Source organism: Myotis myotis, unplaced genomic scaffold (assembly GCF_014108235.1).
Source record: "Myotis myotis isolate mMyoMyo1 unplaced genomic scaffold, mMyoMyo1.p scaffold_m19_p_2, whole genome shotgun sequence".
NCBI lineage: Eukaryota > Metazoa > Chordata > Mammalia > Chiroptera > Vespertilionidae > Myotis > Myotis myotis.
In genome coordinates, this window is record NW_023416324.1 from 100,798,346 (window position 1) to 100,818,268 (window position 19,923).

General features: G+C 45.7%; 1 protein-coding gene across 2 annotated transcripts in view; it reads right to left on the reverse strand.

Annotated features, from left to right (window-relative positions):
• Positions 1–19,923, reverse strand: part of ACAD9 (acyl-CoA dehydrogenase family member 9) — a 63,891-nt gene that overhangs the window by 21,273 nt on the left and 22,695 nt on the right. For both annotated transcript variants that reach the window (XM_036349932.1, XM_036349931.1), the window contains exons 3-6: positions 10,724–10,825; positions 4,382–4,488; positions 3,256–3,356; positions 1,924–2,002 (exon numbers count right to left, since the gene is read on the reverse strand). In XM_036349932.1, coding sequence (XP_036205825.1) covers positions 1,924–2,002; positions 3,256–3,356; positions 4,382–4,488; positions 10,724–10,825 — 389 coding nt within the window. The remainder of the gene's footprint in view (positions 1–1,923; positions 2,003–3,255; positions 3,357–4,381; positions 4,489–10,723; positions 10,826–19,923) is intronic.

Here is a 19,923-nt window from a genome sequence, read left to right on the forward strand (position 1 = left end):
GGGTGCACCAAGAGTGTCCACCTCAGGTAATTGGGGAGGCTGAGCCACTGGGCCCTATAGGACACCTAGAAAGGAAAGCCACTCTATCAACACAGGGAAGCAGCCAAAATGCGGAGACAAAGAAACAGGTCACAAATGACAGAAATGGAGGAAAGCAAACTACTGGATATAGAGTTCAAAACCACAGTTATAAGGTTTTTCAAGAATTTTCTAGAAACCTCCGATAAATTTAGTGAGACCCTCGAGAATATGAAAAAGGACCAACTAGAAATTAAGCATACACTGACTAAAATAAAGAATATTATACAGAGATCCAACAGCAGACTAGAGGATCACAAGAATCAAGTCAAAGATTTGAAATACGAAGAAGCAAAAAACACCCAACTGGAAAAGCAAAAAGAAAAAAGAATCCGAAAATATGAAGATAGTGTAAGGAGCCTCTGAGACAACTTCAAGCATACCAACATCCGAATTATGGGGGTGCCAGAAGATGAGAGAGAGCAAGATATTGAAAACCTATTTGAAGAAATAATGACAGAAAACTTCCCCTACATGGTGAAAGAAATAGACTTACAAGTCCAGGAAGCACAGAGAACCCCAAACAAAAGGAATCCAAAGAGGACCACACCAAGACACATCCTAATTAAAATGCCAAGAGCAAAAGACAAAGAGAGAATCTTAAAAGCAGCAAGAGAAAAACAGTTAGTTACTTACAAGTGAGTATCCATACAACTGTCAGCTGATTTCTCAACAGAAACTATGCAGGCCAGAAGGGAGAGGCGAGAAATACTCAAAGTGATGAATAGCAAGAACCTACAACCAAGATTACTTTACCCAGCAAAGCTATCATTCAGAATTGAAGGTGATATAAAGAGCTTCACAGATAAGAAAAAGCTAAAGGAGTTCATCACCACCAAACCAGTATTATATGAAATGCTGAAAGGTATTCTTTAAGAAGAGGAAGAAGAAGAAAAAGGTAAAGATAAAAATCATGAACAACAAATACATATCTATCAACAAGTGAATCTAAAAATCAAGTAAATACAAAAAATCTGATGAACAGAATAAACTGGTGAATATCATAGAATCAGGGGCATAGAAAGGGAGCGGACTGACCAATTCTCGGGGAGTAAGGGGTGTGGGGGTGCGGGAAGAGACTGGACAAAAATTGTACACCTATGGATGAGGACAGTGTGGGGGGAGAGGTAAGGGCAGAGGGTGGGTGGGAACCGGGTGGAGGGGAGCTATGGGGGGAAAAAGAGGAATAATTGTAATAATCTGAACAATAAAGATTTAATTTTAACACAGAACCTAGACACAGAACACAGACACAGAACCTAGTCACGGAACCTACACAGAACCTAGACACAGAACCTACACAGAACCTAGAGACAGAAGAACTTCGCTGGAGAGAACATGGCAAAAGATCCTGGACAGAAACTGGAGACAGAACCTAGAGACAGAACCTAGCGAAAGAACATGGCAAAAGATCCTGGACAGAAACTGGCCACAGAACCTAGAGACAGAACCTAGCGAGAGAACCTGGCTGAAGAACCTAGAGACAGAATCTGGCTACAGAACCTGGATAGAACATGGAAAGAGAACCTGACTAGAACCTGGTGACTGAACCTGGCTGGAGAACCTGGACAGAACCTGGCTGGAGAACCTAGTGAGGGAACATGGCTACAGAACCTGGCTGGAGAACCTGGAGAACTTGGCTGGAGAACCTAGCAAGAGAACATGGACACAGAACCTGGCTGGAGATCCTAACCAGAACTTCGCTGGAGATCCTGGCTAGGCTGACGATCAAGTGGGGGAAAAAAAAAAAAAAAGATTCAATTTTAAAAAAAAGAAAAAAGAAAGTGGTCAGTGAGTGATAGTGAAGGTTATGACTGAGACCCCGGTGAAGTCATGGAGTTGTACCTTAGAGCCGTTCAAGATATAGTGCTTCTTATCTTCACTTAGAGAGGCCCTAGTCCGGATGGAGGCAGCATCGCTTCCACTGTAGGGACAGAAACAGGCTGTTGAGGAGAGTAATGCTGGAAATCAATAAGAATGGTTTGGAAGGCCCCAAAACAAAGGTTTTTACTTTTTTTTTTTTTTTAATATATTTTATTGATTTTTTACAGAGAGGAAGGGAGAGAGATAGAGAGTTAGAAACATCGATGAGAGAGAAACATCGATCAGCTGCCTCCTGCACATCTCCTACTAGGGATATGTCCGCAACCCAGGTACATGCCCTTGACCGGAATCGAACCTGGGACCTTTCAGTCCGCAGGCCGACGCTCTATCCACTGAGCCAAACCGGTTTCGGCGGTTTTTACTTTAATACAGGAGTTGGCAAATGTTTAAAATACACAGGGCCAGATTATAAATATATTCAGCTTTTCAGGCTACAGGATACCTGTCCCAACTCCTCAATTTTGCAACTGTGGCATAAGGCAGCCACAGACAATTTGTAAACGAGCAGACATGTTCCAGCAACACTTTGTTTACAAGGGCATGTACCTGGGTTGCAGGTTCGATACTTGGCCCTATTCAGGAGGCAACCAATAGATGTGTCTCCCTCACATCAATGTTTTACTCTCTCTCTCGTCTTCTCTCCTCCTCCCTCACTCCTTTCCACTCTAAAATTCAATGAAAAAAATATCCTTGGATGAGGATTAACAACAAAAACACGTGGCCAACCCCTATTTTATCGCTTCAGATAGAGGAGCAGTGAAAAATAGTGGGCTTAGGTTTAAACATGAAAATGTGTGCTCAAAATAGACTCATCTAAACTCCTATGAGAATGAGTTCTGGGCACTCAGGTGGAGGGAAGCAAGATGAAGTTCAGTCCAAGTAGCAGACTTGGCATCAGAAGTCCCGGGTCCTATGCCAACGTTGTTAGATCCTAGCTGTGTGACCTTGGGCTTATCATAAACCTCACTGAACCTCAGTTTCTAATCTGTAAAACAGGGACATTACCACCCACCCTCCATACTCTGAAAGTTGCTATGAAGTCTTAATAGGAGGTGTTGCAAACCACAAAATAATTATTTAATAGGTGCTGTCAGATTTGTTAGCTCACTTATAACTCTCATTAGGAGAGAAAAATAAAGACAAGAGAACTGGCAAGAAAAGTTACTGAGTTGACTCTTGGAAAAATACAGAGAAAGAAGAAATAAAAGTCACCATCTATTCAGCAAAAACTACAGCCCCCCTCCCAGTGCACCCTGGAAGACGCTGTTCCAGGGCAGCTCATGCCAAGCAGACCTGGCTGGCTCCGTCAGGCAGAAGGCGGCAATGTGTTCTCCTGATGCCAGTTTGGGCAGATATTTGGCCTTCTGCTCTTCACTACCGGCCAAGATGATCCCCTAAACAAGACACACAGGCTGATTTTAGCTTTGGAGAGAGAACACTAAAATACGCTGTAGAACATGGCTTCTGAAGATAATCCTTACTTCATGCAAAAGGAAACGCTGAGTCAGAGCTAGCAGCCTCAGGTAAAAAGTGGGGAACTAGACTGCAAAGGACCTACCCTAAAGTGCACACTTCAGGGGGGCCTGGGCCTGGAGGCCCAGTAGAGCTTTGGGGTCAGATTCAGGGATTTTCATTATAGCCCCCATTTCCTGGCTGGGTGGTCTTGGGTAAGGGATGTCCCCTCTCTGAGCTCCCATCTCCTCACCCACACACAGGGGATAATTCTACCCACTGTAGGGATGGTTTGGATGAAAAAATGTGAAGAGGTGGGAATGCTAGAGCCATACCAGGCATAAAGAAGGTGTTCAGTCAATGTCAGAACTGTCCCACCCCCTTCTTGGTGCTGAATGGGCATGTCCACTCCTCCTACCGAGAGACTGCATACAGCACACATACCCTCAGAGTGAGGGGGCCAAGCATGCTGTGCACTCAGCTCACTGTGGTGTCTACATTGAGCAAAAACAACCCAAGTAGTTGGATTGTTGATAAGAGTGGTGTGACCCTGGACCTGCCATAAAATGTTCTCAGCCCAGTGGGGTGAGGAAGACCAACAGCAGGGAGGACCTGCTCAGGCCCCAGGTTGAGTGCTCAAGAGCTCGGTGGGGGAGGTTCACATCCAGTCTGAGGTGAAGACAGGCTCCGCGGAGGCAGCAGCATCACAACTGGAGCGCTAAAGGGCAGGTCAAAGGCAATGGGGACAGGAGGGAGATTCAAAGGGAAGGAACAGTGCAAAGAGCCACTGCTTGTGCAGGGACTGAGCACTATCCAGCAGGGCTGAGAATGGGTGTGCACAAACGAGGCACTGCAGGGCGAGGAGACAGGTGCAGGCTAGGCCCTCCTCCCAGACCCTGAGACAGCAAGCACAATTCACTTCCTGAAGGTCTTCTGGAGTCATAGAAAGCATCCCCAGATACTTGACCTTGAGGCCGATGGCCTGGTGTGCTGCCAGGGTCACAGCGATTGACCCGTCCAGGCCGACAATCTCCCCTAGCCGCGCATACATGGTGTTGGAGAGGCCCAGGCCACCTAGAGGAGAAACAGACCAGTTTTACTTATGGTCCAGCCCTAAATTCCTCCCATTAAAGGCAAATGGCTTTACTGGTCTTTTCTGGTTATAAAAGAATGGCAGGCCCTAGCCGGTTTGGCTCAGTGGATGGAGCGTCGGCCTGCGGACTGAAGGGTCCCGGGTTCGGTTCCGGTCAGGGGCATGTGCCTTGGTTGCGGGCATGTTCCCAGTGGGGGGTGTGCAGGAGGCGGCTGATCGATGTTTCTCTCTCATTGATGTTTCTGGCTCTCTGTCCCTCTCCCTTCCTCTCTGTAAAAAAACAGTAAAATATATTTTTAAAAAATATTAAAAAAAAAAGAATGGCAGACCACCATTTTAAAAAAAATCACAATACAGAAAGGTACAAAGAAAACAAAAGTCACCCATAAACATCACTCATATTTTTGTGTATATCCTGTCAGACTTTTCTAGGCATATGAGCATATATAGATTTATTTTTAACATAGAAGTATATAATCTATAATACAAAAATATAAAAATATCCTTACATCATTTAATATGTTGTGAATATCTCCTGTCAGATATAGATCTTTGTGAATCAAAGAGCTTTCCAGGGTCTCATTCCAGGGTCCAGTGGACTCCAGTACAGATATTATTCTGTGTGGTACTATTAACATTTTAGGATGGATCATTCTTTGTTGTGGGGACTGTTCTGTGCACTGTAGGATGTTTAGCAGCATTCTTGGCCTCCACCCACTAGATGCCAGAAGTCCCCCTCCCCACAGTTTGACAACCAAAAATTCTCTAGACATTGTCCAATGTCTCCTGAGGGACAAAATTATCCTAGCTGGGAATCATTATTCTGGAGTTAAGAGACAAAGATTAAAGAAACAAAAACAAAACCTTCACTGAACTTACATATTTTGAATTTCATCTTCAACTTCCACAGGTGGCTGAGTGACCATATGTGCATCTTACAAATGATGAACTGAGGCCTAAGATCATGCGGCCAAAATGTAGCAGGGCTGGGCGTGGTCACTGGAGCCACCATTCACATACAAAGGGAGGGCTAAGCCCCTGCAGAGATGTGGACTGGCCCTGCCTAGTGTGTAGTCCATGGGTTCAATGGTGGCACCAGGAAGGCCAGGGCTCTGCAGTACCACTTCCCCCCTTTCCACTTGTTTCAATCAAAACACTTTTATTTATTTCATACTAGAGGCCCGGTGCATGAAATTTGGGGGGGGGGGGCAGGGGGAAGGGTGTCCCTCAGCCCGGCCTGCACCTTCTCCAATCTGGGACCCCTTGGGGGACGTCTGACTGCCGGTTTAGGCTCGATCCTTCACCGGCAGTCGGCCATCTCTCTCACAATCCGAGACTGCTGGCTCCTAACTGCTCAGCTGCCTGCCTGCCTGATCGTCCCCTACCGCTCCCTTGCTGGCCTGATTGACGCCTAACTCCTCCCCTGCTGGCCTGATCGCCCCCAACTGCCCTCCCCTGCCAGCCTGATTGCCCCCAACTGCCCTCCCCTCTTGGCCCGATCGCCCCCAACTGTCCTCTCCTGCCTGCCATCTTTGTGGTGGCCATCTTGTGATGACGTCGCACGAGGGTGTGACACCACCTAGGCTTTTATTATATAGGATACTGAGGGAATCAATTTTGTTTGTTAAAGAAATAAATTCCAATGTGCCCCTCTCCCCCCACCTGCCCTTGGAAAGTTATCACTAAAGTCATGGGGATAGCAATCATATGCAAAAGGATGACATGTGGGTGGAGACTGCTGGCCGGCAGGCCTGGTTGGCCGCAGGGAACCAGGAAGGAAATGCAGGCTCAGTTGGTAGAAAGGCCTCCATTTCCCTGGATGGAAGTTTCTAACTACTCCCTAGAATGCTCCAGACTGGAAACAGTTCCCCAAAACTTTGGGGGCATGAACATAAGGTTGCTTTTTTCCAAAGAAAGGGGGGGAAAGAAGCCCCAAATATGACCATTAACATCTCATGAAAGAGCAATTTCATATCAGAAAGTAGGACATAAAACAAGAATAAGGGATGGAAAGTTCTGCAATATCATACCAACATAGCCATGTATGTGTACATACACCCAATACATGCTGGCATATTAGATATGCAGATGTAAAAGACATATCCCAATTTTACAAAGAAATTGTTTGGGGGAAAAAATTAAGTCCTTTTCATCAATCAATAAATGATTTAAAAATTATCTTGAAGGGAAAATATATATTACTACTAACCTGACTATGTCTAGAGAAGTGGTTCTCAACCTTCTGGCTCTTTTAATACAGTTCCTCATGCTGTGACCCAACCATAAAATTATTTTCATTGCTACTTCATAACTGTAATGTTGCTACTGTTATGAATCATAATGCAAATATCTGATATGCAGGATGGTCTTAGGAGACCTCTGTGAAAGGGTTGTTCGACCGCCAAAGGGGTCGCAACCCACAGGTTGAGAACTGCTGGTCTAGAGCAATGATGGTGAACCTATGACACACGTGTCAGAGGTGAAATGCGAACTCATTTTTCTGGTTGATTTTTCATATATTTAAATGCCATTCATATTTAAATGGCATTTAAATATCTTACCTAATAATAGACAAACAAGGTAATTGACCATACCTTCGCTATGCCTCCCATTGGCTAATCAGCAAGATATGCAAATTAGCTGCCAACAAAGATGGCGGCCGGCAGCCACGGAGCTGGAACGAGCAGGAGGCTTGCTTGCTCCAGTGATGGAGGAAGCCTAGGTTCCCCGCCTGCCGCGGCCCGGCTCTGAGCTCTGAAAGCAACAAAGTTTCAATTATAGAAGCTAAACAAACCCCAGATACCTGCTTTCAGCAGGCCGTGGCCACAGAGCTGGAGCCTTGGGTTGCCCCTGGCGATGGAGGAAGCCAAGCCCTGGCCAGCTCTGAGCTCCACTCCAGGCTACAAAGTTTCAATTATAGAAGGTAAATAAATCCCAGAAAAAGAAAAAAGAAAAAAAGGAGAGGCTGGGAGCTTCTGTCACTGGGGAGGCTTGGCCAGCCTGAAAACGGCCCTCTGCCCTTCACCCAGACTGGCCAGGCACCCCAGTGGGGACCGCCCACCCTAAAGGTGGTGTTGCCAGCCTGAAACAGCCATCAGCCTCTCACCCAGGCTGGCCAGGCACCCCAGTGGGGACCCCCACCCTGAAGGGCAAACCAGCCGGCCCCCACCCGTGCACCAGGCCTCTATCCTATATAGTAAAAGGGTAATATGCAAGCTGACCCTAACAGCAGAAAGACTGGGAATGACTGGTCACTATGACACACACTGACCACCAGGGGGCAGATGCTCAATGCAGGAGCTGCCCCCTGGTGGTCAGTACACTCCCACAGGGGGAGCTCTGCTCAGCCACAAGCCAGGCTGACAACTGCCAGTACAGCAGTGGTGGTGGGAGCCTCTCCTGCCTCCTCAGCAGCGCTAAGGATGTCAGACTGCAGCTTAGGCCTGCTCCCCGCTGGCAAATGGACATCCCCCGAGGGCTCCTGGGCTGCCGGAGGGATGTCTGATTGCCAGCTTAGGCCCAATCCCCCGGAGAGCGGGCCTAAACCAGCAGATGGTCATCCCCCGAGGGGTCCCAGACTGCAAGAGGGCACAGGCCGGGCTAAGGGATACCCCCCGCCCCCGTGCACAAATTTTTGTGCACCGGGCCTCTAGTATAAAATAAATATTAAAAATATAAATCTTTGTTTTACTATGGTTGCAAATATCAAAAAATTTCTATATGTGACACGGCACCAGAGTTAAGTTAGGGTTTTTCAAAATGTTGACACGCCGAGCTCAAAAGTTTCGCCATCATTGGTCTAGAGGCTTCTCCCTGATATTTGCTTACTCTAAGCACTTATATTTTCCAGTGGATGACAGACCAACCACTACTCTCCAGCTCTATCCCTACCTGCTTGCTAACTAGTATTCAATGCAGCCCGTGTGTTATGGCAGATAATTCCCCTGTCACTTGTGAGTTATAATACTGACAAGTCTCAGGTGTCTGAAAGAATGCAGTCTCCCCCTACCTCACTCAGAGGCTGCAGATTTCTGTTAAGAAACAGAAAGTCTGGCTGTAGAGGTCTGTGCTGTGAATTCCAACACTTGTGGGGAGCAACATCCATGATTATTTTATGTCTTCTGTATAAAAGAATATTTTTCTACATTTGGAAATGTGATGAAAGGTCTTTTATACAATGACAAGTAAGATACACCATTTAGCCTGGCCATTGTGGCTCAATGGTTGAGCATCGACCTAAGAACCAGGAGGTTACAGGCACATGCCTAGGTTGCGGCTCAATCCCCAGTGGGGGGACATGCAGAAGGCACCCCATTGATGATTCTTTTTCATCACTGATGTTTCTTTCTCTTTCTCCCTCACCCTTTCCCTTTCCCTTCCTCTCTGAAGTCAATAAAAATACACCTTAAAAAAAAAGATACACCATTGAACAGTTTAAAGCAAAGCAATAAACATACATATAATGTAAGATTTAGCCTGATTAAGCTATGCCTCAGAACCAAGGAAATTAGATATCACACTAATTTGTCCTAAATTTTCACATTTTGTCTCACAATGGACCAGTTCCAGGATGGGTACAATGGGTACTTATTCTACAAACATTGAGGGTCCCCTATTTATGGCTGCCCAACTTGGGGTGAAGGGGCTGGGTGGTATAACTTTAGTCTCTTAGGTAAAACAGGGAAGAAGATAGACCAGCGGTTCTCAACCTGTGGGTCGCGACCCCTTTGGGGGTAGAATGACCCTTTCACAGGGGTTGCCTAAGACCATCGCAAAACACATATATAATTACATATTGTTTTTGTGATTAATCACTATGCTTTAATTATATTCAATTTGTAACAATGGAAATACATCCTGCATATCAGATATTTATTTACATTACGATTCATAACAGTAGCAAAATTACAGTTATGAAGTAGCAACGAAAATAATTTTATGGTTGGGGGTCACCACAACATGAGGAACTGTATTAAAGGGTCGCGGCATTAGGAAGGTTGAGAACCACTGAGATAGACCATCAAGACAAGCTCCTGGATTCTGTTATTTGCTATGCAAACCTAATTTAAAATATGGCTGGAAAAATGCCCCAAATACTAAAAACCTCCAGATGAACAGCTACACCCATGAAATATACCCAGCGCTAAAAGCACGACTAACTCTCCCCTAAACTCCTGCCCCATAGCTGATCACAGTGGGAGCAACCCCAGCCAGCAAAGCCTCAGGAAGAGGGCTCAGAGAAGTGGGTGCAGGCTGAGAACCTAGAGCCACACTTTCATGTCAAAAGGGCCTGAGAGTAAAAACTGTGCGTGGGTGTGCATGCCCATGCATGCGTATGACTGTGTCTGTCTCTGAGACACTGTCTATCCCTCTCCCTGCACACAATTCTTGCCTGTCCCCTTAATCCCACAGAATAGGGATGACTACCTCCAGATTAGGCAAAAAAAGAAACAAGTGATCAGCCAAATCTGATAAACAGAATTACTCTGGGATCCTGAGGAGAAAGACAAGGTCTTTCACTTGGGGGCTTAAAATGTCACTATGAAGCTCCACAGATGCTATGCACAGTCCAGAGGACACAGAGCCTGCTCGAAGGTCCCTAGTAAAATCCCCCACAGGCCACAGGTTCGAGAACAATTCAGTCTGTTTAACACCGATACACTTATTACAGCAAAACTGAACACTCACTAGCTTTAGGTCTGTAATGGAACAAGTTAGGGTTTTTTAGATGTACCTTGTGCCCTACAGCCTTATGCCTTACTCCTCTGCACCAGTATGAGAAGCCAAACCCTGGCACCTGAACTCTCACCACACATTTATCCCTCCAACATGAAGCGTAAGTGGCTCCAAGGGCAATTCCTATGCCAGAGACCAAAGGACTATACAGTGGAGATGACAATCAGCTGCAATCAGCTCCTGCAGTGGTCTCTGGTCCATTCCAGAGGGAAAAAAGCACATTTTCTGCCCTGAGCCAGTCCACACACACTCACTAACCAGCCACCTGGTATTCAGCCAATGACAGATGTTTTTATTAATTCCAGCTGTTTTACAGCTTGATCTTGGACATACTGCACTTAAAAGGCCACCCTTCCCCAAAATAACTCTTTTTTTAAACAAAAATAGAGTACTTTCTTAAGAGACAGACAACCAGCAGGTGGGGCGGGGGCGGGGGGGGGGGGGGTTGTGTCGGGGGAGGTGGGTATTTTTTTTACTTACCATATTCTTCTGGGACTTGCATCCCAAAAAGCCCCAGGCTCTTCAGTTTCTCCAATGTTTCTGTTGGGATTTTTCCCTCCTGATCAATTTTTCGAGAGTCCACTGCCAAGAAGAAATATCTTGATTAAACAAAATATAAGTGATGTTTATAAAAATAAACAGAACAACTTTTTGTATAGTATACAACCCCAGTTTCAAAAACTTTAAAACTGGAAATTATCTAGTCATGGTCATTTAGCATGCTTTTAATTTTACCTAATTACACCAGAAAGAACTGTATTTTGAAAAATTACCAATACCAGGGTATATTGTTTCTTAATCAGGGTGCTATTCACATGGCATGGCTGCACAACATTGTAAATATGCTTAATACCACTGAATTGTATGCTTAACAAGGATTAAAATGTAAGTTTTATGTTATACATATTTTACCACAATAGGAAAAAAAAAGAATAGCAAGGTATTTAAGGTTTATGATGAATGCAGAAATAAAATGTATGAAACAGCATTTAGGCCAGGAAAGCGAAAACGTTGTAACACTCTTACATGAGACACGAAGTGGTACACCGGTAATATCGGTAAGACATGTACGATAAACTCTAAAGCAACCACTGAAAAACAAAAGGTATTACTAATAAACCAACAAAAGAGATAAGGTGAAATAAAAAACACTCTATTAATCCAAAAGAAGGCAGATACAAAAAGAAAAAGGGAAACAAAGAAGACATGGGACAAATAAAAAAATAGGTAGATAGAGTTAAACCCAACTATGTCAATAATAACCTATTCTAATAAAAGGGTAATATGCTAATTAAACCTGACATCCTTCTGGAGTCCTTCCGGACACAGCCACGGTGGCAGGGGACAAGGCAGAGGAGGTTAGGGGGCGATCAGGCTGGCAGGGGAGAGCAGTTAGGGGCGATCAGGGTGGCAGGGGAGAGCAGTTAGGGGCAATCAGGCAGGCAGGCAGGAAGGTGAGTAGTTAGGAGTAAAGGGTCCCGGATTGAAGAGGGTGCAGGTGGGCTGAGGGACCCCCCCCCACCTCCATGCATGAATTTTATGCACCAGACCTCTAGTATTAAAATAATCATATATCAAAGATCAATCAAAAGGCACAGATTGTCAGACTGGATTTTGACTGGATTTTAAAAGACAACATTCAACTATGCTGCCCTGTAACAGATCCACTTTATTATTTTTACTGTATACCTTTATTTTGAAATATTATCAAATTTAAAGAAAAGTTGCAAAAATAGTAGTTTCTGTATACTCTTGACCCAGCTTCTCCTAATGCAACCTTATAGAACCACAGTAAAACTACCAAAATTAAGACACTGACATTCATATACTATTATTTAGTAAATTACAGAATTAATTTTTAAGTTTCATCAGTTTTTCTATTAATGTCTTTTTTTCTGTTCCAGGATCCAATCCAGGATCCCACACTGTATTTAGTTGTTATGTCTCTTTAGAATCCTTCAGTCTGTAATGGTTCTTCTTCAGTCTTTTCTTGTCTTTTATGACTTTGACATTTAAAGCATTATTCCTTTGTAGCAATTTGGATTTGCCTGTTTTCCAAAGATTAGATCAATGTTATGTATTTTGGGAAAGAAGACAACAGGGGTGATGTGCCCTTCTCAGTGTATTATATCAGAGTATACGAGGCATAATTAAGTCTTATAACTGGTGATGCTAACTTGATCACCTGTTTAAGGTGGTGCCAGCCAAAATTCTCCACATAAAGTTACTCTCTCATCTGGTCAGCGTGGCTCAGTGGCTGAGCATTGACCTATGAACTAGGAGTCATGGTTCGATTCCTGGTCAGGGCATATGCTGGGATTGCAGGCCCAATTCCCAGTGTGGGGTGTGCAGGAGGCAGCCAATCAATGATTCTCTCTCATCACTAACACTCCTGCTCCTTTCCTCTCTGAAATCATAAAAATATATATTAAAAAAATAAAGTTATTTTCCCTTTGTAATTAATAAATATCACAGGGAGGCCAGCCAATGTGATTCAGTGATTGAGCATTGACCTATGAACTAGGAGGTCACAGTTCAATTGCCAGTCAGGGCACATACCCAGGTTGTGGGCTTCAGCCCCCATGGGGGGCATTTAGGAGTCAGCCAATTAATGATTCTCTCTCATGATTGATGTTTCTATTCCTCTCTCTCTCTCCCTCTCCCTTACCCTCTGAAATCAATAAAAATATATTTAATAAATGTTATAGGGGAACTACTTTACAATTATATAAATAAACTGTTTCCCCTCAAACTTTCACCCATTCATGTTTTACTAAAGTGCGTGCTTCATGGTAATTTTTATTGTTGTTGTTAATCCTCACCCAAGCATATTTTTCCATTGATTTATAGAGAGCGTAGAAGGGAGAGGGAGAGACAAAGAGAGAGAAACATCGATGTGAGAGAGACACCACTGACTGGTTGCCTCCTGCATAGACCTGCAACTGAGGCATGTGCCCTTAACCAGAACCAAACCCAGGACCCTTCAGTCTGAGGGCCGACATTCTATCCACTGAGCCAAACCAGCTAGGACATTATGGTAATTTTGTATTCCAAAATTTCAGCTATGTTTATTAAGTGGAGAAGAAAACCACTTTGCATATAAAAACACATTATCAGTCAAGAGGATGAAAAAAGACATATGCTAACACTAATTCAAAGACAGCTGTAGTTGATATAATTAACATTAGATAAATCAGATTTTTAAGCAGAGACTATTACTGGAGATAAGGTGGGTCATTTCATAATTATAAAGTGATCAACTCATCATCTATATATATGAAGAGCCAGGGTCATAACATCCACGACCGGAGGCTTGACCGAACACCAGGCTGCGCGTGCAGCAGGCAAGCGGGCTATACTGCTGACCTGGTGGAGTGCGGGGGGGGGGGGGGGGGGGGGCTGATCAGCAGCAGCAGTGGCTGCTGGTGAGGCCTGGAGAGAGAAACAGGGTGATCAGACCCTGCTTCTCTCTCCAGGCCTTGCCAGCAGCCAAGCCCCTCTCTCTCTTAGAGGTCAGCAGTTCAGCCCACTCATCAGCAGCCAGGACCGAACGCCAGGCTGCGTGTGCAATAGGTGAGCAGGCTGAACTGCTGGCCTCTTGGAGAGAGAGCAGCAGGGCTGATCAGCAGTGACAGCTGCTGCTGGCGAGGCCCAGAGTGAAGCAGGGTGATCAGAGAAGCAGGATGATCAGACCCTGCTTCTCTCTCCTGGCCTCGCTAGCAGCCAAGCCTCTCTCTCTCACAGAGGTTAGCAGTTCAGAGCACTTGCCAGCAGCCTGGGGCGGCTGCTGATCAGCCCTACCTCTATGATCAGGCACGGAGATAGGCCCGGAGATACTGACTGGCATAGAAACTGACCAATCAGAACCAAATCCGGGTGAATTGCGAGGAGTCAATGGCTGCCTAGGAGGCAGGGCTTTTGACACTGACTGGCATAGAAACCGACCAATCAGAACCTAATCTGGGTGAATTGCGAAGGCAGAACCTAAGGTGGGGGCTGAGGAGGGGTTTTAAGGGCAACAGCTGTTTGGTGTAAGGTGTAAGAAAGTGATTCAGCAGGAGAACCAAGATGGCGGCATAGGTTAACACCGGAGTTTGCTGCTTTGAGAAACTACTTCAAAAGTGAAACCAAAAAACGGAAGGGACATCACCCAGAACCACAGGAACGCTGGCTGAGTGGAAGTCCTACAACTAGGAGGAAAGAGAAACGCATACGGACACTCAGAGGAGGCGCAGTGCTGAAGTCAAATTCTGAGGTGCGGAGTGCGCAGAGCGGGCTGGCGGCGGAGGGCGCGGTTGGCGTTTTCAATCGGGAGGGAGTCGCAGAATCTGAGCTCCAGATCCGGGCGAGTCTTTAGGGACCCAGACTCTAACGGGAGAAGCGGGACTGTCTGGCTTCGGTCAGAGCGAGTGCAGCTTTCTCTCCGAGCTTTGCAGCGGGTGCTGGGACTCAGAGAGGCAGAGCCCCTGGGGACAGGACTGAGAGCCGCCATAACTGCTCTCTCCGGCCCACCCTGTTGATCCTGTTTGACCCGCCCCACCCAAGCCCTGCACACAGGCATTTGCCGGATAGCCTCAGGCAAAGGCTAGATTAGCACCTCCCTAGAGGACAGAAGTTCTCTCACTGCTGACACAGCTGATTCTCATAGCCACTTGGCCTGGAGGTCAAACCCTCCCTGGAATTAGCTACAACAATCAAGATTTAACTATAAAACTGCGAACAAAGACCACTAGGGGGTGCACCAAGGAAGCATAACAAAATGCGGAGACAAAGAAACAGGACAAAATTGTCAATGGAAGATATAGAGTTCAGAACCACACTTTTAAGGTCTCTCAAGAACTGTTTAGAAGCCGCCGATAAACTTAATGAGATCTACAAGAAAACTAATGAGACCCTCGATCTTATATTGGGGAACCAAATAGAAATTAAGCATACATGGACTGAAATAATGAATATTATACAGACTCCCGACAGCAGACCAGAGGAGCGCAAGAATCAAGTCAATGATTTGAAATGCGAGGAAGAAAAAAACACCCAACCGGAAAAGCAAAATGAAAAAAGAATCCAAAAATGCGAGGATAGTGTAAGGAGCCTCTGGGACAGCTTCAAGCGTACCAACATCAGAATTATAGGGGTGCCAGAAGATGAGAGAGAGCAAGATATTGAAAACCTATTTGAAGAAATAATGACAGAAAACTTCCCCCACCTGGTGCAAGAAATGGACTTACAGGTCCAAGAAGTGTGGAGAACCCCAAACAAAAGGAATCCAAAGAGGACCACACCAAGACACAGCATAATTAAAATGCCAAGAGCAAAAGATAAAGAGAGAATCTTAAAAACAGCAAGAGAAAGAAACTCAGTTACCTACAAGGGAATACCCATACGACTGTCAGCTGATTTCTCAACAGAAACTTTGCAGGCCAGAAGGGAGTGGCAAGAAATATTCAAAGTGATGAATGCCAAGAACCTACAACCAAGATTACTTTATCCAGCAAAGCTATCATTCAGAATTGAAGGTCAGATAAAGAGCTTCACAGATAAGGAAAAGCTAAAGGAGTTCATCACCACCAAACCAGGATTATATGAAATGCTGAAAGGTATCCTTTAAGAAGAGGAAGAGGAAGAAAAAGGTAAAGATACAAATTATGAACAACAAATATGCATCTATCAACAAGTGAATCTAAGAATCAAGTGAATAAATAATCTGATGAACAGAATGAACTGTCGATTATAATAGAATCAGGGACATAGAAAGGGAATGGACTGACTATTCCTGGGGGGGGAAAGGGGTGTGGGAGATGCGGGAAGAGACTGGACAAAAATCGTGCACCTATGGATGAGGACAGTGGGTGGGGAGTGAGGGCGGAGGGTGGGGTGGGAACTGGGAGGAGGGGAGTTATGGGGGGGGGGGAAGAGGAAAAAATGTAATAATCTGAACAATAAAGATTTAATTAAAAAAAAAAAAAGTGATTCAATTTTTTAATGGCCGGTTTGGCAGTATAGTGCATATGGCTGACTATCAGTCCAGATATAGGGATTATGTGTTTTTGTCTGCCAAGAGCATTTCCTCCTGCTGAAAAAGGCTTTTCCCTCCCATTTAAGCAATCCTATCTTATATAATCTATCTACACTAATAAAAGGGTAATATGCTAATTAGACCGGGTCAACCGGCCATCTTTCAGACGTCTGACTTCCTTCTGGACAAAGCCATGGTGGTGGGGGCCTAGGCAGAGGCAGTTAAGGGCAATTAGGCCAGTAGGGGAGGGCAGTTGGGGCCAAGATCAGCCTATCAGGAGAGGGCAGTTGGGGCTGAGATCAGGCCGGCAGGGGAGAGCAGTTAGGGGCGAGAGCAGGTCGGCAGGGGAGGGCAGTTAGGGGCAATCAGGCAGGCAGGCAGAGCAGTCAGGGGTGATCAGGCAGGCAGGGGAGCAAGGTAGGGGTGATCAGGCCAGCAGGGGGGCAAGGTAGGGGCAATCAGGCTGGCAAGGGGCAAGATAGGGATGATCAGGCTTGCAGGCAGAGGGGATGGGGCGATCAGGCAGGCAGGCAAGCAGGCAAGTGGTTAGGAGCCAGTCATCCCAGATTGCTGTCTGGTACCTAAACCAACAGTCGGACATCCCCCGAGGGGTCCAAGATTGGAGAGGGTGCAGGCTGGGCTAAGGGACCCCCCTCCATGCACGATTTTCGTGCACCGGGCCTCTAGTCCTATATAATAAAGAGCTAATATGCAAATGGTCATCATGCCCTCACGCTGTCACCCATAATGGCTCAGACACTCAACACTGGGGAGAGAAGAATGGGGATCATCCAGGCACAAATGAGCTTTCAAGAGAGGAATGGGGACCAGCCAAGCTGCGGCCTGGGAGAGGGACAAGCTGCCCTCCCATGGTCCCCTGCAGCTGCAGCCAGCCCGGGCAAAGCTGGCCTGGGCCCTGGGTGTCTGCGGCTGGCCAGAGGGAGGGAAGCCCAGGTCCTGGGTGCCTGCGACCGGCCGGAGGAGGAAATCCTGGGTCCTGGGTGCGGGGTGAGGCAGAGGCGATCAGGCCAGCAGGGGAGCAGTTAGGGGTGATCAGGCCAGTAGGGGGGCAGTTAGGGGTGATCAGGCAGGCAGGCAGGCAGGTTAGGGGCAATCAGGCAGGCAGGCAGGCAGAGGGGTTGGGGACGATCAGGCTGGCAAGCGGTTAGGAGCCAGCGGTCCTGGATTGAGAAAGGCGGTCGGACATCCCCTAAGGGGTCCTGGATTGGAGAAGGTGCAGGCTGGGTTGAGGGACAACCCAGTGCATGAATTTTGTGCACTGGGCCGCTCCCCTTCCCTCGCCCAGTGCATGAATTTTGTGCACTGGGCCTCTAGTAAGGATATAACAATCCTGAATCTGTACATACCTAAAAACAGAGCTTAAAGATACATGAAGAAAAAACTGATAAAAATAAAAAAATAGACAATTGTAGTTGGAAGTTTCAATATCCTTCTCTCAATAGCGAATAGAAAAAGTAGATAAAAATGTGTAAGGATGCATTAGATTTGAATAACACTATTAACCAATTTGTCCTAATTGACATTTATAGAATACAACCAAACAACAGACTATTCATTGTTTTCAGGAACACATGGAAGAACATTTACAAAAATAGGCCATATTGTGAGCCATAAAACAACTCAAAAATTTTAAGAGGATTCAAATTATATAAAGTATGTTTTCTGACCACAATGGAATACTTTTTAGAAATAAAAATGGGCATAGTACTACAGATCCTACAGACTTTAAAAGGATAACAAGGTAAGGGAAGTTATAAACACCATTAAGTCAATAAAACCAACTTTGATTAAATAAATTCCTTAAAAGTCCTATCAAAGTTCACAGAGAAAATCGATAACCTGAATAGTCTTGTATCTATTAAAGAAATTGAATTAGTTAAAACTTTCCCTCTAAGAAAATTCCAGGAGAAACCAAGATGGCGGCATAGGTTAACGCCGGAGATCGCTGCCTCAAACAACCACTTCAGAGATATAACTAAAGGACAGAACGGACATCACCCAGAACCACGGGAAGGCTGGCTGAGTGGAAATTCTACAACTAGGAGGAAAGAGAATATCATACCCAGACTCAGAGGAGGCGCAGTGCTGAAGTGAAATACTCAGGTGCGGAGTGTGCGCGCGGAGCGGGCTGGCGGCGGAGGGCACGGTTGTTGTTTTCAATCGGGAGGGAGTTTCAGACTCTGAGCTCCAGATCCGGGCGAGTCTCTGAGGACCTAATCTCAAACGGGAGAAACGGGACTGTCTGGCTTCGGTCGGAACTCGAAGGCAGCTTTCTCTCCGAGGTTTGCAGCCATTGCTGGGGCTCTGAGAGGCAGAGCCCCTGGGGAAGGAACTGAGAGTCGCCATAACTGCTTGTTCCGCCCGCCCTGTAGATCCCCGGGGACCCGCCCCGCCCAAGCCCTGCACAGAACCATTTGCCGGATAGCCTCAGGCAAACGCTAGATTAGCACCGCCCTAGAGATCCAGCACAGAAGCCCTCCCACTACAGACACAGCCAACTCTCATAGCCAGTTAGCCTGGAGGTCAAATCACCCCGGTATTGCCGACATCAATCAAGGCTTAAAGGCAACAAGACTGCGGACAAAGACCACTAGGGGGTGCACCAAGAAAGCATAAAAAATGCGGAGACAAAGAAACAGGACAAAACTGTCAATGGAGGATATTGAGTTCAGAACCACACTTTTAAGGTCTCTTAAGAACTGTCTAGAAGCTGCCGATAAACTTAGTAAGGCCCTCGAAAAGACTGGTGAGACCGCCGATAAATGTAGTGAGATCCTCAAGAAATCTAATGAGACCCTCGATGTTGTGATAAAGAACCAACTAGAAATTAAGCATACACTGACTGAAATAAAGAATATTATACAGACACCCAACAGCAGACCAGAGGAGCGCAAGAATCAAGTCAAAGATTCGAAATGCGAAGAAGCAAAAAACACCCAACTGGAAAAGCAAAATGAAAAAAGAATCCGAAAATATGAAGATAGTGTAAGGAGCCTCTGGGACAGCTTCAAGCGCACCAACATCAGAATTATAGGGGTGCCAGAGGATGAGAGAGAGCAAGATATTGAAAACCTATTTAAAGAAATAATGAGCCGAAACCGGTTTGGCTCAGTGGATAGAGCGTTGGCCTGCGGACTGAGGGGTCCCAGGTTCGATTCCGGTCGGGGGCATGTACCTGGGTTGCGGGCATATCCCCAGGAGGAGATGTGCAGGAGGCAGCTGATCGATGTTTCTCTCTCATCGATGTTTCTGACTCTCTATCTCTCTCCCTTCCTCTCTGTAAAAAATCAATAAAATATATTTAAAAAAAAAAAAAAAAGAAATAATGACAGAAAACTTCCCCCACCTGGTGAAAGAAATAGACCTACAGGTCCAGGAAGCGCAGAGAACCCCAAACAAAAGGAATCCAAAGAGGACCACACCAAGACACATCATAATTAAAATGCCAAGAGCAAAAGACAAAGAGAGAATCTTAAAAGCAGCAAGAGAAAGAAACCCAGTTACCTACAAGGGAATACCCATACGACTGTCAGCTGATTTCTCAACAGAAACTATGCAGGCCAGAAGGGAATGGCAAGAAATATTCAAAGTGATGAATACCAAGAACCTACAACCAAGATTACTTTATCCAGCAAAGCTATCA